General features: G+C 42.9%; 1 protein-coding gene and 1 long non-coding RNA gene across 5 annotated transcripts in view; one reads left to right on the top strand and one right to left on the bottom strand.

Moving 5' to 3' along the window:
• The window catches only part of hspg2 (heparan sulfate proteoglycan 2), a 217,979-nt gene that overhangs the window by 6,401 nt on the left and 185,834 nt on the right, over window positions 1-25,744 (bottom strand). For 3 of the 4 annotated variants that reach the window (XM_055891736.1, XM_055891738.1, XM_055891737.1), the window contains 21 exons: window positions 17,692-17,887; window positions 17,267-17,446; window positions 13,866-14,126; window positions 13,525-13,687; window positions 10,442-10,539; window positions 9,955-10,221; window positions 9,589-9,701; window positions 9,290-9,437; window positions 8,425-8,541; window positions 8,142-8,159; window positions 7,067-7,151; window positions 6,706-6,850; window positions 6,425-6,527; window positions 6,116-6,225; window positions 5,837-6,044; window positions 5,416-5,637; window positions 4,408-4,652; window positions 4,006-4,177; window positions 3,673-3,795; window positions 2,848-2,904; window positions 1,595-1,670 (listed from right to left, as the gene is read on the bottom strand). In XM_055891736.1, coding sequence (XP_055747711.1) covers window positions 1,595-1,670; window positions 2,848-2,904; window positions 3,673-3,795; window positions 4,006-4,177; window positions 4,408-4,652; window positions 5,416-5,637; window positions 5,837-6,044; window positions 6,116-6,225; window positions 6,425-6,527; window positions 6,706-6,850; window positions 7,067-7,151; window positions 8,142-8,159; window positions 8,425-8,541; window positions 9,290-9,437; window positions 9,589-9,701; window positions 9,955-10,221; window positions 10,442-10,539; window positions 13,525-13,687; window positions 13,866-14,126; window positions 17,267-17,446; window positions 17,692-17,887 — 3,107 coding nt within the window. The remainder of the gene's footprint in view (window positions 1-1,594; window positions 1,671-2,847; window positions 2,905-3,672; window positions 3,796-4,005; window positions 4,178-4,407; window positions 4,653-5,415; window positions 5,638-5,836; window positions 6,045-6,115; window positions 6,226-6,424; window positions 6,528-6,705; window positions 6,851-7,066; window positions 7,152-8,141; window positions 8,160-8,424; window positions 8,542-9,289; window positions 9,438-9,588; window positions 9,702-9,954; window positions 10,222-10,441; window positions 10,540-13,524; window positions 13,688-13,865; window positions 14,127-17,266; window positions 17,447-17,691; window positions 17,888-25,744) is intronic. The other variant, XM_055891739.1, reaches the window with a different exon arrangement.
• LOC129829808 (uncharacterized) lies at window positions 2,309-5,373 on the top strand. Its single transcript, XR_008755454.1, has 2 exons — window positions 2,309-2,392; window positions 4,486-5,373. It is a non-coding gene; the product is annotated as an uncharacterized LOC129829808 (long non-coding RNA).

The raw sequence follows: 25,744 nt of genomic DNA, 5'->3' as shown, positions 1-25,744 counted from the left end.
AGGACAGAAATACCATATTTACATAATTATTCAGACCCTTTACTATGAGACTTGAAATTGAACTCAGGTGCATCCTGTTTACATGGATCATCCTTGAGATGTTCCTACAACTTGATTGGAGTCCACCTGTGGTAAATTCAATTGATTGGACCTGATTTGGAAAGGCACACACCTGTCTATATAAGGTCCCACAGTTGACAGTGCATGTCAGAGCAAAGACCAAGCCATGAGGACAAAGGAATTGTCCGTAGAGCTCCGGGAGAGGATTGTGTCGAGGCACAATCTGGGGAAGGGTACCAAAACATTTCTGCAGCATTGAAGGTCCCCAAGAACACAGTGGCTTCTATCATTCTTAAATGGAAGAAGTTTGGAACCACCAAGACTTCCTAGAGCTGGTACCCGGACAAACTGAGCAATCGGGAGAGAAGGGCCTTGGTCAGGGAGGTGACCAAGAACCCGATGGTCACTCTGACAGAGCTCCAGAGTTCCTCTGTGGAGAAGGGAGAACCTTCCAGAAGGACAACCATCTTTGCAGCACTACACCAATCAGGCCTTTATGGTAAAGTGGCCAGACGGAAACCCCTCCTCAGTAAAAGACACATGACAGCCCGCTTGGAGTTTGCCAAAAGGCACCTAAAGGACTCTCAGACAATGAGAAACAAGATTGAACTCTTTGGCCTGAATGTCAAATGTCACGTCAGGAGGAAACCTGACACCATCCCTACAGTGAAGCATGGTGATGGCAGCATCATGCTGTGGTGATGTTTTTCAGCTGCAGGGACTGGGAGACTAGTCAGAATCAAGGGAAAGATGAATGGAGCAAAGTATAGTGAGATCCTTGATGAAAACCTGCTACAGCGCGCTCAGGACCTCAGACTGGGGCGAATGTTCACCTTCCAACAGGACAATGACCCTAAGCACACAGCCAAGACAACACAGGAGTGGTTTTGGGAATGTCCTTGAGTGGCCCAGCCAGAGCCCGGACTTGAACCTGATGAAACATCTCTGGAGAGCCCTGAAAATAGCTGTGCAGCGACGCTCCACATCCAACCTGACAGAGCTTTACAGGATCTGCAGAGAATAATGGGAAAAACTTTCCAAATACAGGTGTGCCAAGCTTGTAGCGCCATACCCAAGAAGACTCGACGCTGTAATCGCTGCCAAAGGTGCTTCAACCAAGTACTGAGTAAAGTGTCTGAATACTTATGTAAATGTGATGTTTCAGCGTTGAATTTTTAATACATTAGCAAAAATGTCTTTAAACCTGTTTTTGCTTTGTCATTATGGGGTATTGTGTGTAGATTGATGAGGAATAAAACTATTTCATCAATTTTACAATAAGGCTGTAACATAACAAAATGTGGAAAAAGTCAAGGGGTTTGAATGCTTTCCAAATGCACTGTACACATGTAGAAAGAGAGAGTAAGAGGGGGAGAGGGAGAGAGAGAAAGAGAGAGGGGGGACACCCAGACATGGTTTTAAAACTACCCAGACCATGTCAATGTCTCAATACAATAGTGACAATTGTAGAGAAGGAAACTGATACAGCTTAAAGAAAGTTACTTCCTTCTCCACTTGGGAAACTCTGGCTCACCTTCTGGGGAAGATAGTCTTGGGAAGAGAAAGGTAACCGTTGTCATAGAATTTAACTGCATACTCAATGGGGGCATCTATAAAAACAGAGTAGAAAACACAACACCTCAGTTTCCTGTATGTTGCTATATTGAGCCCTAGTGTTAGCGCTCCCTCCGGTGGCAGCAGGGTGAATAGAACCTCCGTCCAACTGGCTCAGTTAGAAATTAACAGTAGTTAGTACACAAGAGTTAAGAAAGAGGGAAAAAGACAAATAAATGTTCTTAACAATATTTGTATTTATATATTTTAAATAACTCTACTTTTGACATTCCTCAACAGTATTTCATACTAATGTTGCAGATTGAAAATTCTGTATTGACAGACAAACTGTACAAAATACCACAGTCAGACGACATTCTCCATAGTACATGTCATTCATCACACACACTAGGTCTGTAGAGTCAAGCGAGACAGACATCTCAGTGCAGTGTGGACCCAGGCGATCGAGTGCTCCATGCATAGTTATCATCTTCAAGGGAGTTTCAACTCACCCAAACGGCAATCACATCATAATACTTTCATAAAAATACTTTTAGTGGTTAGTAACTGACAACGAACATCCTTGTACCAATGGGTAGAAAATAATGCATTTCACATTCTCAGTTTCCAACGAACGAGAGCAGAAGTGGAGAAAAAAAACAGTTGTTCTCTTGTTGATTTTTACAGGCAGTTTAGAAGACGGCACTTTGGAAGATGGCAGTTTGGACAGGCAGTTTGGACAGGCAGTTTGGAAGACGGCAGTTTGGAAGATGTTGCAGTAAGTAGTTGGTTATGTTACAGACTCGACTGGATGCTTGTTTAGGAGAGGACAAAAGGGGAATTCTAAATGTCTTGCATCTCTAAAACATACACATTATCTCAAACAAGAGAGAAAACAATTGTCAAAGGGCCAAAACCCAATAATACACAACCGCAAGAAGACGCAATACCCATCTGCATACTACCGTACCCTTTGCCTTTAACAACATACAATTCCCCCCTCCCAACATTTCACAGGATAGGAACCCCAGCCACCAGTTCAGTACAGAATATGTATGTGTAGCGTTGTTTTGGTAGTACAGTGTTGTGTAAGTTTCTCTGATTTGCTGAGTGTGTGTTAGGCTGGCGGCGGGGGCCATGCGGGGGCTCTCGGGGGCCCTTAGATCGATCAGATGGGCCCCTGACGGTTAGTCACGGTTGTGTCAGGCAGAACTGAAGGGAGGGATACTGTACCATTCCCCCCGCTACCCTCCAAATTCCACAGGGCATCGGCGAAGCTGGAGACCTGGCCTGTGTGTGTGGAATATAGCCATTAGAGGGCAGGGATAAGACACACCAGATCATGTGGTTTTGATACCCAACACTACAGACCACTGCTGGATCCTATAGAGTAGAATAGTTTTTGAATGTTACGTTGTGGAGGTTAGTGTTGAGAACCATCTTCATATGGGCCCATTCCTTAGACGAGGGGTCTGGTTGAGGCCTAGCTAATGCAATGGTCCATGGGAGAGAGATTGTTATGTCTACTGGTAACTAATATCTCCGTCAAGATTATAGGGGTGTATTCTAAGCTAACATATACACAGTGCTACTGTGAAGCGATTTGATGCTATGCCCAGAGATGTCTGTATCTCCTAATGAAGAAACAGCGCTACAAACTAAATCAGCAATCACAATTATACCATACATCAGCATTTATGGCAACAGTGCAATTGTTGGACTAATTGAGAGAAAACAAAAATACTATATGTGAACACAGTCAAAGTGTTATAATTAGGTAATTAGGTTACAATGATTTCTTATCCAGATACTCTATCCATAATTGTTCCATTTGATCTGCTAGTCTCCCTCACTGTCTATGATAACAAAGTCACATCTAATGGGACTAGAATAGTGGAATGGTTGTGTATGTGTTGTGTATAGGATGGCACAAGAATATATAGTGGAATGGTTGTGTGTGTGTTGTGTATAGGAGGGGACTAGAGTAGATAGTGGAATGGTTGTGTGTGTGTGTGTGTGTGTGTGTAGTGTATAGGAGGGGACTAGAGCAGTACTCACTCTCTCCACAGAAGGGGCCATTGAAGCCTACAGGACACACACACTGGCTGTTGACACAGCTGCCTCCGTTCTGGCACTGGTCACTGCTCTGGCAGGTATCCTTCAACACCTCACATCGCTCACCTGGAGAGGGCACAGAGACAGGGGTCAGAAATTAGAGGGGTCAAAGTGGCATTAGGGGGAGAGATACACACGACAGTTATCTCGTTTGGGAAAGATTATTTTCAGAAAAGGGTTATTGAATGCCAATTATTAAATCAATCTACGGCACATAGCTCTAACCAAACTGAAATCCCATAGATAGTACTTAATTTAACTATACAATGGACTCACCCTCGAAGCCGTCCTTGCATAGACACTGGTACTCATACTCTGCGCTCGGCATGCAGCTGGCTCCGTTTAGACAGGGGTTGCGGTCACAGGGACTGTTGTCCTTACACTGGATGATGGCCATGCTGTTTGTGAAGCTGTAGGACAGGTCCACCTTCTTACCGTTGATGGACACCTGGACAACGGACAACACAGAGGGTTAGAGGTCCAATCAAGTCCAATTATTCAAGTAAAACGATCAGGGAAAAGAAGACAATTTCATGTTTTTATTTTTTATTTTTTACTATTGATGTTCTGTGACTGTGTGGATATGTGACGCTGTTGTAGTAATATGGTGGTTATAAACATGACATAAGTGCTTAATAAAGGCCATCATGGCTCATGCTGTGTGTGTGTTGAGCTCACCTCTCCTATGCATCCCTTGTACAGAACACTGATGTTAAGGGCCTTGGGTATGATATCAATGTTGGGGACTCCTCCTAGGTACATGGGGGTGTGGATATTCAGGCCCTGGGCCTTGCCTGGCGACGACCTCCTGACCTCAAGGCCACCGTCAATCTTCAGAGAGCCGTCCTTGTCGAGGCGCCCGGCTTCCAAGCGGTGCCACTGGCCCTGGGTGACCGGCTCAGGACTGCGCAGGACAGCTTGGCCTGGAAACAAAGACAGTAGCATGATTTCCACTATCACACTGTCTGAGCACGGCAGTGCTTGCTAATGCCTTGCTAGTTTCCTTTTCCACTGTTTTGTTGATGCCTGAGAGGAGCTACGTGTGAAAACGAGGCCAATGAAACAGCGGAGATATCTAGAGACAATGATTAGAGACAATGAGACAATCTAGAGACAATGATTATATAGGTCAACAGTTACAGGTGACTCAATCTATTAGTTAAAGGAATTCTTCAGGATTTTGGCAATGATTAACTCTTGGATACCATTTTATGTCTCTGTGTCAAGTATGAAGTAAGTTAGAGGTAGTTTCGCGAGCAAACACTAACTAGCATTTACGCAATGACTGGAATTCTATGGTATCTCCTAGCATGCTAGCAGATACCATAGCGCAATGACTGGGCAATGACTACCAGTTAATTAGCTAATTGGCTAATTAGCAATTGTGCTAGCAACTTCATTCAAACTGCAAGCAGAGACATAAACATGCTATTCATGAGTTCATCTGACTCTGGGGAAGTAGATAAAGCGCCTCATTGCCAAAATCTAGGGCACAACAATAAACAGCTTTGAGCTCGAAAACGAAAAGGTAACAGTTGTAGAGGATACAGCAGATTGAGTAGCTATCATAGTATAACAGTAATATATCAGGGCCTCTCACCCACATCAATAAATATAATTAATAATAAAACTCCTTATTGTGTACTATGCAGTATACAGTTTTATATTGAATCTCTATGCCCTCACCAGTCCCCAGTTCATAGCGGAACTGCACGTGTCCATCCACCATCTCTAGGGAAACAAAATCCTCCGTCTTCATCTTCTTGCCCACACTGAAGAACATCAGACCGACCAGAGCCATGGGTTTGAACTCCATCTCGATGTGCAGGTCGTTGTGGATGTTGGTCAGAGGAGGGTATGCAATGTACGATTCCATACCGTCAAACAGGGGAGTAGTCACCAATTCACCTAGAGGAAACAAACATCAACAAGATGTTCAAATATGATGTCTAGTTTAGAAAGTGGGATCATCCCTCAATGATTATTCGATACAGCAAACAAGGGAAAGGAGGTCCGCTGTCGTATTGCCATCAGAGGCCCGTGTGGGACAAGCCGCTGCCCACTCGAGGAGGGGAAATTGCAAAGGAAAATAACCTGTTTCCCTTACCGTCCATGCACTTGTTTCCAGACTTCCCCAAGTGGCATCGGCAGTCGTAGCCCAGGGTGTTCTGTCGGTTGATGCAGGTGGCGTCTGGTCCACAAGCCTCTGGGTGGCAGTGCAGGGAGGAGTGGTGCTGGCAGTTACTCCCTGTGAATCCTCTGGGACAGCTACACTTGTACAGACTGGCATCAGAGTCCTGGCATATCCCTCCATTCTGAAACAAAACATCACAATGAATGAATTGTATTTAACAAGTGGGGTCTGAGGTAAGGGTGGTCAGCTGACCTGACAGGGACGGTCAGTGCAGACAGGACAGTTGGACACGCCCGTAGAGCTGCGGTCCAGATCCTTGAAGATGACCTCATCACCTTGGATGACCAGCTTACGGATGCAGCCTGGACAGAACAAGAACAAGAACCTTAAACAATGAACCAATGAGAGCATTCCAAAACAATGAACAACAGCTCTATAACAATTCAAAATGATTGAATTTCACTTCCAGTTGGCATTAATATCACTCCATACAGTGTCATCAAAGTGTGTAGTACTGTTGTTAAGCATAACTAGCTCCAAAACAAAACAATGATCTCTAACCAATGAAGCCAGTCTTGAGGCTAGCAGTCTTGGCCAGGAGGGTGTAGTTGGGGTAACCACCCACATACAACTCCTCATTCAGATCCAGCCCCTGGAACTTGCCCTGTAATACGAGACAGGAAACAGTGTTCATGGATTAATCTCCAGCATATGTACTTTGTATAAATTCAACAGTCTATAACTGACTATGAAAAACTACCTGGGAGCTTCTGTTGGATATTTTTGTCTGAATAATATTGTTCAAAAGCCTCTGGATCAAAAAAATGATAATGTAAAACTACCTGTGAGCTTCCGTTGACTGGAGCCTCTCTGTCCACTATGATGGAGCCCTGTGTCTGGTTGCGGTGGAGTTCTATGGTATGGAACTCTCCTAGTTTGATGGGTGTGGGGTAGCGGATGGTGGCCATGCCAGAACCCACGTCAAACCTGCCGGGAGAAAATAGTTCAGGTTAGCGTTATTGCTATCGTTCTTGTTATTATCATTGTCACTGTCATCATGATCGTGATCAGCATCAATATTGACAGACTCTAATGTCAGTTTAAGTTACCATTCATCAATAGCTTGTTTATTCTTACAAATTGAGCTCATATAGCATGCATAGCAACCCCTAATGCTCCAGAATGACACAGCCAGGTGCTCACCTAAACTCAGGCCTGCCTCCCACCAGCCCCAAAGAGATGAAGTCTGCTCCCATGGTCCTCTTCTGTCCGTTATAGATGATCATACCTGGTGGAAAAGTAGAGGTACAAATACTTTTGTTCACAAACCTCCCCTCCTAGAGCCAGTCAGAAGCAGAGGCACCAGGGTGAGAGATGAGGTCACTCAGTCAAAAAAGCTGCATGCTAGCAGGTTTAGGGCCAAGCTTGGGACAGTCAAAGCCAGGTTCTAGTATCTGCTGCTCTGGGGCATTGCTCTTTCTGGTCTGGTCTAGCTCTGCCTTTACACGGGCTGCATGCCAACGACACATGCTCTGCTAAACTCTTCCCAACTAGCACCGCGGCCATCATCATCATCAAGGTCAAAACCAGGGCAGTCTAAAACCATGCCTCCTAAACATAAGCATAACATCTATGGCTCTGAAAGGCAAGAGGATAGAGCTTAAATGCAGCACAAGTGTTGCTTTGTTGTTCTGTTCACTGTATAACTTCCATAAAGTTGGTATGGAAGTTGTTATCATAGTATGTGTGTCACCCATTGAAGCACCCCATCTTGCTGGTGGTACTGTGCTCTGTACTAGCGTCAGAACTAGGAAGACAAAATGCCTATAGCCACATACAATACTGCACAATGTCCATTATGAGGCTCATTCATTGTATAGGTGAATAAGACATTGTATTTCATTAATTGTACAATAATAATGTGTGTCTTTGGAAGCAGCATTGCAATCCTGTTGGTATAAGTTGATGCAGAGTGATGAAATGGATTGTAATAACGGCCATCTTTCCATGCATCGGCATCATACTATCTTGACACCATTAGGCCAATGACTGTAATGGATTGACGAGCGGGGGGCTGCCAATACAACCATCATGCCTGAAGGAGGACATAGGTCATTCTCCATAGGCTTCTCTCTCACTGCTACCAGCTGTACTCTACAATGCAATGCCTTATAGCAAGGTAAAAGGTAAACATCACTGGTGGCTTTTCTGGACTTTTAGCCCAAAAAGCAACACCTGCTTCATTCTTGAGTGTGTGAGTTACAGCACTGCGACTCACCCGCATACAGTAGGAGACCTTCACACCGCATAGGTGAGAAGAGAGGGAGAGTGTGGAGAGATAGAAGAACGGGGGTAAACTCATACATGGGAAAACAACAATAAATAACAAACAAGACAAAAATAAGGAACGACAACGTACTAAAGGACACAAAATAAGATCATAACAGATGGAGTATCATTGAATCATAAAAATGCACAAATCCACTGGCACCGAAACTCTACAGACAAAAACATTAGTCTTGTACATTAATCTGATTATACCAATGTGACTGAAATCTCACCATCAGGATTGTCTGGCCTGAAGCTGATCTTGATGCTGAAGGACTTGTAGGCGTTCTTGATGGTGGGCAGAGTGAGATAGGACAGGGGCTCCTGGGTGAAATGGGGCATCACTCGATCTGTAGAGATAGAGGAGTTATAGTTAGATACTGCCAATATTTAAAGTTCCCCTCTGATTGAACTGACTGTCTGTGAACTAGAGACAGGGAACAGGGAATCATGGAGCTAGATACTGCCAATATTTAAAGTTCCCCTCTGATTGAACTGACTGTCTATGAACTAGAGACAGGGAACAGGGAATCATGGAGCTAGATACTGCCAATATTTAAAGTTCCCCTCTGATTAAGCTGACTGTCTATGAACTAGAGACAGGGAACAGGGAATCATGGAGCTAGATACTGCCAATATTTAAAGTTCCCCTCTGATTGAACTGACTGTCTGTGAACTAGAGACAGGGAACAGGGAATCATGGAGCTAGATACTGCCAATATTTAAAGTTCCCCTCTGATTGAACTGACTGTCTATGAACTAGAGACAGGGAACAGGGAATCATGGAGCTAGATACTGCCAATATTTAAAGTTCCCCTCTGATTAAGCTGACTGTCTATGAACTAGAGACAGGGAACAGGGAATCATGGAGCTAGATACTGCCAATATTTAAAGTTCCCCTCTGATTGAACTGACTGTCTATGAACTAGAGACAGGGAACAGGGAATCATGGAGCTAGATACTGCCAATATTTAAAGTTCCCCTCTGATTGAACTGACTGTCTATGAACTACAGACATGGAACAGGGAATCATAGAGTTGGATAAAGGCAATAATGTTATATTCTCTTCCACAGTGTGTTTCTATACAGCTGACTGACCATGGACTTTGAGGGTGGTGAAGGCCTCCACTTTTCCCTGCTTGTTGGAGGCAGTGCACACGTATGTCCCAGAATCCTCGTGGGTCAATCCAGGAACCGTCAAGGTGTTGACTACCTGTAAACACTTAGGAGGAAGCTCCCCATCCAGCTACAAAGAGAAGGATGCACAGAACATGTTACAAAAGGTAAAATCAGGATCCTGTTCACAAGGCACATACTGTAGATGGAAAATAGTCAGAAACAGATAGGCACCATCTTCACTAGTTTGTTTTCCGTTGCACTGATAGGGTGTTGGTTACCTTGGACCATTTGATGGCAGGCACTGGGTATCCTGATGCCACACAGGGCAGGACAGCATCAGATCCCACTGTCACTTCCTTCAGCTCTGGCAGAGCTGCGATCTGGGGTAGGGCTTTACAAACAAACATCTGTCAATACATGGTCGAAGGGGACAAGAGCTATAGGAGTGTGTGTGTGTGTGTGTGTGTGTGTGTGTGTGTGTGTGTGTGTGTGTGTGTGTGTGTGTGTGTGTGTGTGTGTGTGTGTGTGTGTGTGTGTGTGTGTGTGTGTGTGTGTGTGTGTGTGTGTGTGTGTGTGTGTGTGTGTGTGTGTGTGTGTGCGGGTTTGCAGACATACAGGACCAGTACACTCATTTTTCTACTCACATTGGACATTGAGGACCACCTGGGACTGCACAGAGCCCACATCGTTGGTGGCAGTGCAGCGGTACTGTCCAGCGTCAGCGTCTGTCACCTGTTCGATCTTAAGCATGCCGCCCTTCACCACAATGTGTGCCGGTAACAGCCCTCCCACCTTGCTCCAGCGCACCGTGGGCTGGGGCTCGCCGATGGCCTGGCACTCAAACTCCACCGAGTTACCAACCATAACAGTCTGCACTGAGGTACGCACGTTGATCATTACCTTGGGAAGGGCTTCAGGCAATGGGGAGAGGAGAGACAGGGTTCATACAAACACTGAATTAATACTGTAAAATTAAAGATAATTGCAGAGCCATTTATAGAGATATACATCTATGTGATTCCCAGATCATTGAGAGGGATTGCATAGTGGGGCTATACAAAATATTCTGTATTATAAATATGGGTTGTGACAGTGTCAATGATTGTATGAGGGTGTTGGACATGGGAAAACCTTGGATGGTGAGCTTGGCGGTATCCTGAGCCTGGCCATGAACACTGGTGGCTCTGCAGATGTAGACGCCCTCATTGCTCTGATCCAGGTTCTCAATCCTACACAAAACACACACGGATCAGATACAGGCAGATAACCCAAATGCACGTCCTGATTTCACCAAGAGGGACATGATCACGGATCATCATTTTGTTGATCCTGGATCATCATCTGGTTAATCCTGGATCATCATTTGACTGTGTTGATCCTGGATCATCATTTAACATCATTGAACCTGGATTGTCATTTAACAGTGTTGGTCCTGGATCATCATTTAACAGCATTGATCCTGGATTGTCATTTAACTGTGTTGATCCTGGATCATCATTTAACTGCATTGATCATGGATCATAATTTTTCTATTTTTTATTTAACTGTTAAGTCAGTTAAAAACAAATTCGTATTTACAATGACGGCATACATCAGCCAAACCCGGGATTACACAGGGCCAATTGTCCGCCGCACTATGGGAGTCCCAATCATGGCCAGTTGTGATATAGCCTGGATTCGAACCAGGGTGTCTGTAGTGACGCCTCTAGCACTGAGATGCAGTGCCTTAGACCGCTGCGCCACTCAGGAGCCCAACTGTGTTGATCCTGGATCATCATTTAACTGTGTTGATCCTGGATCATCATTTAACTGTGTTGATCCTGGATCATCATTTAACTGTGTTGATCCTGGATCATCATTTAACTGTGTTGATCCTGGATCATCATTTAACTGTGTTGATCCTGGATCATCATTTAACTGTGTTGATCCTGGATCATCATTTAACTGTGTTGATCCTGGATCATCATTTAACTGTGTTGATCCTGGATCATCATTTAACTGTGTTGATCCTGGATCATCATTTAACTGTGTTGATCCTGGATCATCATTTAACTGTGTTGATCCTGGATCATCATTTAACTGTGTTGATCCTGGATCATCATTTAACTGTGTTGATCCTGGATCATCATTTAACTGTGTTGATCCTGGATCATCATTTAACTGTGTTGATCCTGGATCATCATTTAACTGTGTTGATCCTGGATCATCATTTAACTGTGTTGATCCTGGATCATCATTTAACTGTGTTGATCATTGCATGTTTATTTTTTGGTTATTTTCTTTTTTCCCCACCTTTATTTAACCAGGTAGGCTAGTTGAGAACAAGTTCTCATTTACAACTGCGACCTGGCCAAGATAAAGCAAAGCAATGTGACACAAACAACAACACAGAGTTACACATGGAATAATCAAGCGTACAGTCAATAACACAATAGAAAAAAAAGAAAGTCTATAAACAGTGTGTGCTAATGGCGTGAGGAGGTAAGGCAATAAATAGGCCATAGTAGCGGAGTAATTACAATTTAGCAAATTAACACAGGAGTTATAGATGAGCAGATGATGATGTGCAAGTAGAAAAACTGGTGCGCAAAAGAGCCGAAAAGTAAATAAAAACAATATGGGGATGGGGTAGGTAGATTGGGTGGGCTATGTACAGCTGCAGCGATCAGTTAGCTGCTCATGAAACAGTTTAACTTTAGACCGTCCCCTCGCCCCGACACGGGCGCGAACCAGGGACCCACTGGACACATTAACAACAGTTACCCACGAAGCGTCGTTACCCATCGCTCCACAAAGGCCGAGGCCCTTGCAGAGCAAGGAGAACCACTACTTCAAGGTCTCAAAGCGAGTGACGTAACCGATTGAAACGCTATTAGCGCGCACCACAGCTAACTAGCTAGCCATTTCACATCCGTTACACTCAGATAGCTGATGTTTAAAGTTAGTGAGGAAAATATAAGTCTCCAGCTTCAGCGATATTTGCAATTTGTTCTAGTCACTGGCAGCAGAGAACTGGAAGGAAAGGCGGCCAAAGAAGGTGTTGGCTTTGGGGATGACCAGTGAGATATACCTGCTGGAGCGCGTGCTACGGGTGGGTGTTGTTATCGTGACAAGTGAGCTGAGATAAGGCGGAGCTTTACCTAGCATAGACTTATAGATAGGTCATCTATAAGTCTATACTAGAGGTAAGAATCCGAGAATTGAGCCAGTTGGTCTGGCCACGAATATGTAGCGAGGGCCAGCCGCAGTGGTGGGTGGTATAAGGGGCTTTGGTGACAAAACGGATGGCACTGTGTTTGCTGAGTAGAGTATTGGAAGCTATTTTGTAAATGACATCGCCGAAGTCGAGGATCGGTAGGATAGTCAGTTTTATGAGGGTATGTTTGGCGGCGTGAGTGAAGGAGGCTTGGTTGCGAAATAGGAAGCCGATTCTAGATTTCATTTTGGATTGGAGATGTTTAATATGAGTCTGGAAGGAGAGTTTACAGTCTAGCCAGACACCTACGTATTTGTAGTTGTCCACATATTCTAAGTCAGAACCGTCCAGAGTAGTGATGCTAGTCGGGCAGGCGGGTGCGGGCAGCGAATGGTTGAAAAGCATGCATTTGGTTTCACTAGCGTTTAAGAGCAGTTGGAGGCCACGGAAGGAGAGTTGTATGGCATTGGAGCTCGTTTGGAGGTTAATTAACACTGTGTCCAAAGAAGGGCCAGATGTATACAGAATGGTGTCGTCTGCATAGAGGTGGATCAGGGAATCATCCGCAGCAAGAGCGACATCGTTGATATATACAGAGAAAAGAGTCGGTCTGAGAATTGAACGTTGTGGTACCCCCATAGAGACTGCCAGAGGTCAGGACAACAGGCCATCCGATTTGACACACTGAACTCTGTCTGAGAAGTAGTTGGTGAACTAGGCAAGGCAGTGGTTTGAGAAACAAAGGCTGTTGAGTGTGCCGATAAGAATACGGTGATTGACAGTCGAAAGCCTTGGCCAGGTCGACAAATACGGCTGCACAGTACTGTCTTTTATCGATGGCGGTTATGATATCGTTTAGTACCTTGAGCGTGGCTGAGGTGCACCCGTGAGCAGCTCGGAAACCGGATTGCACAGCGGAGAAGGTACGGTGGGATTCGAAATGGTCAATGATCTGTTTATTAACTTGGTTGTTATGTATTTTGACTGCCTGCTGTAAAGTGACTCCTGGCTCTCTCACCTCAGCACTCCGTCTTTGATGTGATGGTTGGGGGGCAGGGCTCCTCCCTCTTTCAGCCACTCCATGGTGGTCCCCAGGCCTCCTGCAGCAGAGCAGGTGAACTCCACAGCACTACCCTCGGCCTTCACCTCCACCTGAGGAGACACACGCACCGCTAGGGGCGCTACACACACACGTGCATTCACACAGACGCACACACACATACACAATAAGGGAGTGTTTGTGTGCTTATTCACTGAAGGTGTCTGTGTTCATACATTTTTATGATAACAAATAGGTACCTTACTGTAGACTAATTTCATCGACACAGAAGCCAGGCTGTGACTGAGGACAGTACTTACATCTGACTGTAACCTTGGCATGTGCTTCACTGGTGCCCACTTTGTTGGTGGCGACACACTTGTAAGTGCCAGCGTCCTCGGCTGTGGCCAGGTTGATCTGGAGGTCTCCTGCTTGGACGTCAGCCCTGGTGGACAGGCTGCCGTTTAGCTTGGTCCACTGGAAGAGCAGCGGGGTAGTACCATGGGCCAGGCACTGCAGTCGGATCACCTCGCCCACACGCACTGCCACGTCGTCGGGCAGGGAGGTGGCATAGGGAGGAGCTGCATCACAGAGACATCGAAGGTTAGAGATACTAAAGTGACTAGTATTAGGAATAGATTATGATTTGTGACTTGATTCAGGAAGCTGGACATTTGGCGCTAGTTCCGACTTCACAGTAGGGCCCAAATAATTATAATTTTCGAATAGTTTTTTCTTCCGATATGCCTTCTTGAACATGTGAACTTTCATGTGCCTTAAAACCTGTTGAGGCTAGGGGGTGCTGTTGTCACTATTTATGTAAATCGTGTAATTTTTGAAACAGCTTCCTACTAAATTCTTGATCGTACAATATGCATATTATTATTATTATTGGATAGAAAACAGTCTCTAGTTTCTATAGCCGTTGAAATTTTGTCTCTGAGTGGAACAGAACTCATTCTACAGCAATTTCCCTGACATGGAGTCAGATTTCACACATTTTGGCCCCTGATCTGGAGTCAGTTAAAAGGCCACTGTTATTGCTATGAGTATACAGACACTGCTTACGTCTTCCCCTGGATGCCTTTACGTGATGACGATTTGAATGGTATCGATTGCCCAATCACAGCCACTATAAAACAAAAACACGTGTAGGTAGGAACTCTTTTCCAGCTGCGTCAGGCGCGCGGAGGACACCGACCTGCACTTTTTCCAAGCACTAGTGAAGCCAGTTATATTTCTCCGGTCATGTTTCTACTCGTTATAGGAGTTAAAAACATCATAAGGTAGTTAATTTAAACCGTTTTATAGCAATTTATTTCCGTTTAGTGCGATTTTGGGACATTTATTTCTGAGACACTGTGAATCTCTGGGCACGGTTCCAGTTCATGCCGAACGCAATGGGCATTTATACATGGCAAGAGGACAGCTTTCGACCAAAAGACGATTAGACCCAAGAAAGGATTCTTTGCCCAAGATTCTGATGGAAGAACAGCTCAAAGTAGGAACAATTTATTATGATAAATCGTGTTTCTGTCGAGAAATGTTAATCGCTTAGGACGCCATCTTGTTTGACGTAGCTTCGCTTGGCGCAAACTGTATTGAAAAGTAAGGATAATTTAAAAAATGTAAATCAGCGATTGTATTAAGAATTAAATTGTCTATCAATCGCTGTCCACCCTATATTTTTTAGTCACGTTTATGAGTATTTATGTATACGACTAGATCACTGTCTAATATGGCGCACGACATTGTCTGACCAGCTGGGCAACCTTTGTCATTGTCTAACCATGATTTTGGTGGCTAAATATGCACATTTTCGAACAAACTGTATATGTATGTTGTAATGTGATGTTACAGGAGTGTCATCTGAAGAATTCTGAGAAGGTTAGTGAAAAAATTAATATATTTTGGCGATGTTTACGTTATCACTCTCTTTGGCTAGAATCAATGCTCTGGTAACGTTTGCATATGTGGTATGCTAATATAACGATTTATTGTGTTTTCGCTGTATGACACTTAGAAAATCTGAAATATTGTCTGTATTCACAGGATCTGTGTCTTTCGATTAGTGTATGCTGTGTATTTTTACGAAATGTTTGATGATTAGTAATTGGGTAAACACGTTGCTCTATATATTTATTCTAGTCCATTTGTGACGGTGGGTGCAATTGTAAACTATGACATCTACCTGAAATATGCACATTTTTCTAACAAAACCTATCCTATACCATAAATATGTTATCAGACTGTCATCTGATGAGTTTTTTTCTTGGTTAGTGGCTATCAATATCTTAGTTTAGCCAAATTGGTGATAGCTACTGGTGTTGGTGGACAAATAAAAGATGGTGTCTTATGCTAATGAGTTTAGCTAATAGATTTATATCTTTACATATTGTGTCTTCCCTGTAAAACATTTTAAAAATCGGACATGTTGGCTGGATTCACACGATCTGTGTCTTTCATTAGCTGTATTGGACTTTAATGTGTGAAAGTTAAATATTTAAAAAAACAAAAAAAAATTGAATTTCGCGGCTCTGCTTTTTCAGTGGAATGTGGGGGGGGGGGTGCCGCTAGCACAGACAGGTTAATAAAAAAATTGTAGGTGATCTGTAAATATGAAGAAAAAAAATGTAAATGACAAGCCTAGTTAAGCCAAGGAGAAAGTATATAGCAATACAGGGAGAAAGACAGGATCCTTCCTGACTTGCCATGATTGGCTGTGATAATGGAGGGGCTGGATATGCCGAGAGATGTTTGGCCTGTCATATCACAGGCTTCTGCCAACATGTATAACAGAATGGGGTTTCCCTGCTCAGTATATAGATAATCTTTGCTTCCGCAGATTTTTGGAAAGATATAGTTATGGACAACTGCAAAAGTGTTGCTACAGCGCTCAACAACATTGCTGCCCTGAATTTAGTGTAGGTTGGCATTTATTGTCATGAATCTTGACTTAGAGGCATCTCTGCAGAGTGGTCCCTAGCTCGTACAGCCATAAAGTCATAAAGTCATTTTATACCTAATCCTAACTTTAACCACACTGCTAACCCTAATGCCTAACCCTAACCTTTAATTTCAATCAGTTTTGCCTCAAGGGCAAGAGTCATGACAATAAACGTCAACCTGCAAATTTAGCTGGTGATATCGACAAAGCTCAGTTGGAGAAAGTTTAAGTAGAGAGATTACTTTCTGCCGACTCATATGCATTTACATGGGTGGGGCTAAGGCTTAAGAGGGCGTGCAAGATGCTGAATGGGCGTAAACAAAGAAGAGGTCTCCAGCAAGTGTGAACATCTCAGCAAAATCTTTCAAGGGCTTTTTTCCTACTTGTCCCCTGAGTGGTTTTACAGCATAACTTTCCCAGGTTTCATCCAACTACAGTTGATAGATTTTGAAGCTATAAGTCTATATTTTTATAAAACGTAAAAGCAAATCACTAAATTAGACTTAAGCTCGCATAGAGATGTGAGGTCACATTTATGCATGGTGAGACGTGATTCATGAGCTGTGTCATTGAGTTTTACTGGTGTTAATAATCTATATAAGTCTCCACAATATTTCTGTTCAGACTGGAACCAGCAGTGATGAAACCCTAACCTGGACCCAGATCTCTTAGGTTCCAGATTTGTATTACCAACACGATCACGATTAACAGGAGTTGGTTAAGCATTACAAAATATTTGGGACCAGGCTAATAAAATCTGTTTATCAGACTCACTCTCCACATCCAGCATGATGGTGACCTCTGTGGTGCCCATGTTGTTGGTGGCATTACAGATGTACTCTCCAGAGTCTGCCCGGCCAACACTGGGCAGGACTAGGGTGTTGTCCACTACCTTATGTCTCCAGGGAAGAGGGGCACGCAGCTTAGACCATGTGATCTTAGGGGCGGGGAATCCTTAGGAGGGAGGGAAATCACAATATCAGTGTGTAAAAAGGACTTAAGTGAATGCAAATTATTTGTAATGCCAGTTGTATGCTCTTAGCAAAGATGAGGTGTCTATGACATGAAGTTCCTCTCAGCTCTCATTTGTAGGATGTATTCTCTGTACTAACAAGTATCAATACAATCAATACAATCAAAACCTGGGAACTATCTTTGCTTTAATAATCATTAGTGTAATTTGGAAGTGCATCAGTTACCGTGAGCGTCACATCTCAGTGTGGTGGTCTGTCCCTCCACCACCACCATAAGGGGTTCTGGCACAGAGGCACGGGGCGAGGTGGGCACCTGGGCACCCCCTTCCACGATCACTTCCACCCTGGTCTCGGTGGTTCCCTCGTTGTTGCGGGCCGTGCACACGTAGTTGCCACTGTCTTCTGGACGGGCCACTAGGACCTGGGAGGAGAAGACCGTGTCGTGTCTTTTGGACTATCATTAATGTGAAGACTGTTATATTATCAAATCAATTCTCTAGGTGTAATTATTATGATTAAACTAATCACGTAAACATGAATTAACTAGGAAGTCGGGGAGCCACTGGAAAATGTTGTTTAAAGAGTTAGTATTTCCCGAATTTAACTCTCTTATTTTCATATCTTATTGATTACAGTAACTTATTAATGTGTTACCTCATCAGTCATATTCTGAATGTCGCAAACTCTTGGATATCTGCACGAACCCTAGCATAAATTATGAATCATCGATATACAAATTGGCTTAATTATTTATTTACTAACTAACTAAATAATCACACAGAAGTACATAAACACACACAGGATAGGTTATACATATAGAGCGGGCGGGATTTTTCATGCACCGGCAGAAGAGAGATGCTCCGTCTGGTAAGACGAGTGGTGGGGGTGTGTGTCTATTTGGCAATAACAGCTGTTGAGAGATGTCTAATATTAAAGAAGTCTCGAGGTATTGCTCGCCTGAGGTAGAGTACCTTATGATAAGCTGTAGACCACACTATCTACCAAGAGAGTTCTCATCTATATCACTCGTAGCCGTCTATTTACCACCACAGACCGATGCTGGCACTAAGACCGCACTCAACCAACTCTATAAGGCCATAAGCAAACAAGAAAATGCTCATCCAGAAGTGGAACTCCTAGGGGCCGGGGACGTTAATGCAGGGAGACTTAACTTACCAAGTTTTTACCAGCATGTCACATGTGCAAACAGAGGGAAAAAAACTCTAGACCACCTTTACTCCACACACAGAGATGCATACAAAGCTTTCCCCCGCCCTCCATTTGGCAAATCTGACCATAATTATATCCTCTTGATTCCTGCTTACAAGCAAAAACTATAGCAGGAAGTACCAGTGACTCGCTCAATACGGAAGTGGTCAGATGACGCCGATGCTACGCTACAGGACTGTTTTGCTAGAACAGACTGGAATATGTTCCGGGATTCATCCAATGACATTGAGGAGTATACCACCTCAGTCATCGGCTTCATCAATAAGCGCATCGACGACGTCGTCCCTACAGTGACCGCACGTACATATCCCAGCCAGAAGCCATGGATTACAGGCAAGAGCTGCCACTTTCAAGGAGCGGGACACTAATCCGGACGCTTATAAGAAATCCCGTTATGCCCTCAGACGAACCATCAAACAAGCAAAGCGTCAATACAGGATTAAGATTGAATCCTACTACACCGGCTCTGACTCTCGTCGGATGTGGCAGGGCTTGAAAACTATTACGGACTACAAAGGAAAACCCAGACGCGAGCTGCCCAGTGACGTGAGCCTAGCAAACGAGCTAAATGCCTTTTATGCTCGCTTCGAGGCAAGCAACACAAGCATGCATGAGAGCACCAGCTGTTCTGGATGACTGTGTGATAACGCTCTCGGTAGCTGATGTGAGCAAGACCTTTAAACAGGTCAACATTCACAAAGCCGCAGGGCCAGATGGATTACCAGGACGTGTACTCAAAGCATGCGAGGACCCACTGGCAAGTGTTTTTATTTATTTAATTTTTTAGGGGTGGATCAGCTTAATATTGCGTAAAGAATGTTGCTTCCAATGTAATTGTCTGCATCATTTCCAATCCCCCATATTTTTGGGGGTAAATATATATATCCATACACGTATGCATACATATACACATATATACATACACATACCTATATAGACATACATACTTTTTTAACGAATATACCTTCTATTATTATTCCCCGCAAACCCTACCACCGATCCCCCAACTGGAGTAAACTGATAAACATTTCTGTTTTTACCTTCAATTTATACATCTTATACACATTTTACAGACACAGTCTACTTTATAATAGTTCTCTCTTGTTTGTTCTTAGTCCTTCCTCTATTTCTGTTGTCCATCCAGTTTGATTTCCACTTGTAACTGTGCTATTTCACAAAAGCTCCGCACCTATACACATTTCACAGATCCCGTATGCCCTACATTGTTTATCTTGTTATTAGTCCCACCCTTCAGCTCCACTCAACCCTTCCCATCTATCTTCCAACATCATCCATTTCGGATTTTTATTTGCCATATATTTTCAACTGTGCTGTGATGCTTCACAAAATATTTGAATCTTCCTATTCTCATAGCTTCCACGGATTTTAAATTAAAAATCAACATTTTTGCTTAAATAATTATTATATTATTGATTGATTGACTATATCTTTTCAAATCCCCCAGTATTGCTATCTGTAGCGTTAGTTCTACGCAAATGTTGCAATTCTTCAGCCATTCCTGGACCTGTGACCAAAAACGAGCTACTTATGGACAATACCAGAATAAATGATCTAATGACTCTGCCTCCTCACAGCAGAATCTGTAGAGCTGGGAAGATTGTATCCCCCATATATATAACATTCTATTAGTTGCAAGAATTTTGTACAGTAATTTAAATTCAAAAATTCGAAGTTTTGAATCCGGCGTTGTTTTGCGTATCAATTCATAAACCATGTGCCATGGAATGGGTACATCGAAAATCTCTTCCCAACTATTTTGCAATTTATATAGCACAGCTGTCAGTTTTTTGGTCCTTAAATTAAATTGGTATATGTTTTTATTTATCACACTTTTCTTTAACCATTTATGTTCTTTAATATAGGGCCGACATACAAGTTCCTTACTTTTTCCCCCTTCTACTTGCCTCTTCCATTTTTGTGGTAATGCTGCAATTAATTGGTTGTAATTTTGGGTAGAGCAGACATTTCCATATGTCTGTGTTAGCTGCATGTGTGACATTACTCCACCAGTCCTATTTATGATATCATTCACAAAAATTCTACTTTTTTTTTTTCTTTTTTTCTTTCTTCGATAAATACAGTTTTTTTTATCAATTACTATATTTGAATTTAACCACAATATTTGTTGTACTATTTGTTACGACCTTTCAGGTGGATTAAACTGAAATTGCAACCAACTTTCTAAGGCTTGTTTAAAAAATAAAGATATTTTGGAGATTATTTCCTTTTCAAACAACCGAAAGTGAGCAGGTGTAATCTGAATAAAGGGAAAAAGGCCCTTCTTGAACATAGGATGAGACATTCGTACCAATTTACTAGAGAACCAGTTTGGATTTAAGTATAACTTTTGTATGACTGATGCCTTTAGTGAGAGGTCTAATGCTTTAATATTTAATCATTTCTGCCCTCCGAATTCATATTCGTTATATAAATAGGCCCTTTTAATTTTATCTGGCTTGCCGTTCCAAATAAAATGGAATATTTTTTGTTCATATAATTTAAAAAGCAGGTCACTAGGTGTAGGCAAAACCATAAGCAAATAGGTAAACTGTGATATGATTAAAGAGTTAATCAGGGTGATTTTCCCACAAATAGACAGGTATTTTCCTTTCCATGGTAGCAAGATCTTATCTATTTTTGCTAACTTTCTATAAAAATGTATTGGAGTGAGATCATTTCTTTCTTTTGGGATTTGTATACCGAGTATGTCCACATCTCCGTCAGACCATTTAATTGGTAAACTACATGGCAATGTAAAATGTGTATTGTTTAGTGATCCAATACGTAATATGGTACATTTATCATAATTTGGTTTTAATCCAGAGAGGATAGCAAATGTATCTAGATCCTCTAAGAGGCCGTGGAGAGACTCTAGTTGTGGTTTTAAAAGAAAACATGAATCATCAGCGTACAATGACACCTTAGTTTTTAGGCCCTAGATTTCTAATCCCTTAATATTAATGTTTGATCTAATTTTAACAGCTAACATTTCGATGGCAATAATAAATAGATATGCCGATAGTGGACAACCTTGTTTTACTCCTCTAGATAGTTTAAAACTTTCTGAGATGTAGCCATTATTTACTATTTTACACCTAGGGTTACTATGCATAATTTTAACCCATTTTATAAGAGATTCCCCAAAATTGAAATACTCTAGGCATTTATATATAAACTCCAGTCGTACTTTATCAAAAGCCTTTTCAAAATCAGCTATGAAAACCAGGCCTGGTGTCCCCGATATTTCATAGTGTTCTATTGTTTCCAGTACTTGCCTTATATTATCTCCAATGTATCGTCCATGTAAAAAACCTGTCTGATTAGGATGAATAATATCTGACAAAACTTTTTTTATTCTATGCGCCAAGCATTTTGCTAGGATTTTTGCATCACAACACTGAAGTGTAAGAGGTCTCCAATTTTTTAAATGGACTGGATCTTTATTTAAACCACTTGGGTCCTGTTTCAGTAATAATGATATCACACCTTCTTGTTGCGTGTCTGATAATCTATCATTTATATAGGAGTGGTTAAAACAAGCTAATAATGGTCCTTTGAGTATATCAAAAAAGAAATTGTATACTTCCACTGGTATGCCATCCAGCCCTGGAGTATTCCCATCCTTAAAGGCCCCAATTGCATCAAGTAGTTCCTCCTCTGTAATAAGGCCTTCACATGAGTCTTTCTGTACAGATGTTAATTTTACATTATTATTAAGAAAAAAATCATACAATTAGTTTCAGTTAGTGAGGATGGAGGAGCCTGAAACGAAAACATATTCTTAAAGTACTTTACTTCCTCTTTCAAAATATAACTTGGTGAATCATGCGTGACTCCATCATTTGTAACAAGTTTTAATACGTTTTTTTTGGTAGCATTTCTATATTGATGATTAAAAAATAATTTGGTGCATTTTTCCCCATATTCCATCCAGTTCGCTTTATTTTTATAATATATTACACTGGATCTTTCTTGAATAAGTTCCTCCATTTATTTTTGTTTTTCCTCTAACTTATTCTGTGCCTCTAAGGTACCGTTTTTATTGTTATCTAACTGTACTGTCAGTCCTTCAATTTCCTTTGTTAATATGGACTCTTTTGATCTAAATTGCTTTTGTTTTATAGATGAGTACTGAATTGCATGGCCTCTAAAGGCACACGTAAAAGTGTCCCATACAATATGGGGATCTATGTTATGTCTAAAAAAGTCAGTTATAAATTCTTCTGTCCTGGTTCTAAACAATTTATCATCTAGTAGGCTTTGATTACATTTCCAATATCCTCGCCCACGTGGAAATTCTGTAGGAGTAATATATATGCCAATTATGTGATGGTCCGACCGCATTCTGTCCCCTATCAAACACTTTTAAACTTTTGGTGCCAGAGAGAATGATAAAAGAAAGTAGTCAAGGCGACTAGCTTGATTAAGCCTCCGCCATGTATATCTCACTAGGTCAGGGTATTTAAGTCTCCATATATCCACTAATTCCAATATATCCATGACATTCCTGATTTCCTTAAGTGCCTGAGGGTGATAGTTTGTAGTCTGATTTCCTTTCCGGTCCATAGAGGTATTTAAGACCGTATTAAAATCTCCCACTATAATAATAGAGTCTAGTGTTGCTTGTAGAGTTGATACATTCTTATATACACTGCTCAAAAAAATAAAGGGAACACTTAAACAACACAATGTAACTCCAAGTCAATCACACTTCTGTGAAATCAAACTGTCCAATTAGGAAGCAACACTGATTGACAATACATTTCACATGCTGTTGTGCAAATGGAATAGACAAAAGGTGGAAATTATAGGCAATTAGCGAGACACCCCCAAAAAAGGAGTGATTCTGCAGGTGGTGACCACAGACAACTTCTCAGTTCCTATGCTTCCTGGCTGATGTTTTGGTCACTTTTGAGTTTGAGTGTCTATATAGTTGTACCATGATATTTGCATTTCTACTAAGTAAACCTCCAATTGGTCCCTACTATTCCACCCGCTAAAAGCCCTCATCTCGAGTTGGGTTGTCATCCCAATGCCCGGCAGACCACCCTCGACCCCCTGTATCCCATAGCCCTGGACCGACTGGGATCCATCCTTTGAAAAGAGCACACAGTGCCATTTACCGAATTGAAGTAGATCCATTGCCAAATGCATTTCCATCGCCCTCACCTCGATTTTTATTATATATTGCTGTGGATCATCCTCTATAGTCCCTAACATCTTTTACTTCTTCCCTCGCAACAGTTTCGGGATACACACATACACCCACATACATTCAGCCCTTACCCCCACACAACCATAAGCTCACTTTCTCAACAATTGCACCATCCCACAGCCCAACTCAAGATAGGTCATGATTTACAAATGTACTTGCAGTTGCAGCTGCATGAGAAGGCCTGCAAGACCGCGCAAAAAATGAGCATAAATGTAGAGATTTATTTACCATTGTCACATCCTAGATGATGGAGGTTAAATGTCCACCTTCTTCCTGAAACACCCACAATACGGTCATCCGTCATGACCATGTTCCCAAGCATCTCTATGCAGTCCGACTCTGATTTCGTGCCACCAGGGCCACAATAATATACCCCCTCTCTGAATGTCCGAGTGTGACCCCCTCCCCATGGGTTACTGCAGATACCCCACCGGAATCCCCACCGGCTAGGTACAAGGTCGTCAAGGTTCTCATTAGCAGCTTTGAGAATTTCCTTGTTTATTATGCTCTCCCTTTAGGGGGCTTTGGCTTTGCAGGACCAACCCTACCAAGCAGGCTCAGAATCTTGAGGGGGCAGTGCTGCTCTTGGTCTCTGACCTCATTTTGGCTGCATACAGACCACTTACAGCATGCACATAAAACAGTTAGGGACTCACTGGCAAGTGTTTTCACTGACATTTTGAACCTCTCCCTGACTGAGTCAGTACCTACATGTTTCAAGCAGACCACCATAGCCCCTGTGCCCAAGGAAGTGAAGGTAATCTGCCTAAATGATTACCGCCCTGTACCACTCAGGTCGGTAGCCATGAAGTGCTTTGAAAGGCTGGTCATGGCTCACATCAACAGCATCCTACCGGTTACCCTAGACCCACTCCAATTCGCATACCGCCCCAACAGATCCACAGATGACGCAATCTCATTTGCACTCCACACTGCCCTTTCCCACCTGGACAAAGGGAACACCTATGTGAGAATGTTGTTCATTGACTACAGCTAGGAGATCAACACCATAGTGCCCACGAAGCTCATCACTAAGCTAAGGACCCTGGTACTAAACACCTCCCTCTGCAACTGGATCCTGGACTTCCTGACGGGCCGCCCCCAGGTGGTAAGGGTAGGCAACAACACGTCTGCCACACTGATCCTCAACACTGGGGCTCCACAGGGGTGTGTACTTAGTCCCCTCCTGTACTCCCTGTACACCCACGACTACGTGGCCAAACACGACTCCAACACCATCATTGAGCTTGTTGACGACACAACAGTGGTAGGCCTGATCACCGAAAATGATGAGACAGCCTATAGAGTGGAGGTCAGAGAACTGGCAGTGTGGTGCCATGACAACAACCTCTCCCTCAATGTGAGCAAAACAAAGGAGCTGATCGTGGACTACAGGAAAAGGCGGGCCGAATAGGCCCCCAATTAACATCAAAGGAGCTGTACTGGAGCGGGTCGAGAGTTTCAAGTTCCTTGGTGTCCACATCACCAACGAACTATCATGGTTCAAACACACCAAGACAGTTGTGAAGACGGTACAACAAAACCTTTTCCCCCTCAGGAGACTGAAACGTTTTGGCATGGGTCCCCAGATCCTCAAAAGGTTCTGCGGCTGTACAATCGAGAGCATCCTGACCGGTTGCCTCACCGCCTGGTATGGCAACTGCTCGGCATCTGACTGCAAGGCACTACAGAGGGTAGTGCGTACGGCCCAGTACATGGGGCCAAGCTTCCTGCCATCCAGGACCTATATAATAGGCGGTGTCAGAGGAAAGCCCATAAAGTTGTCAGAGACTCCAGTCACCCAAGTCATAG

This window comes from Salvelinus fontinalis, chromosome 31, assembly GCF_029448725.1.
Source record: "Salvelinus fontinalis isolate EN_2023a chromosome 31, ASM2944872v1, whole genome shotgun sequence".
NCBI classification, from domain to species: Eukaryota; Metazoa; Chordata; class Actinopteri; order Salmoniformes; family Salmonidae; genus Salvelinus; species Salvelinus fontinalis.
Note: the sequence above shows the minus strand (reverse complement) of the source record. Positions and strands in the feature narration are given on the sequence as shown.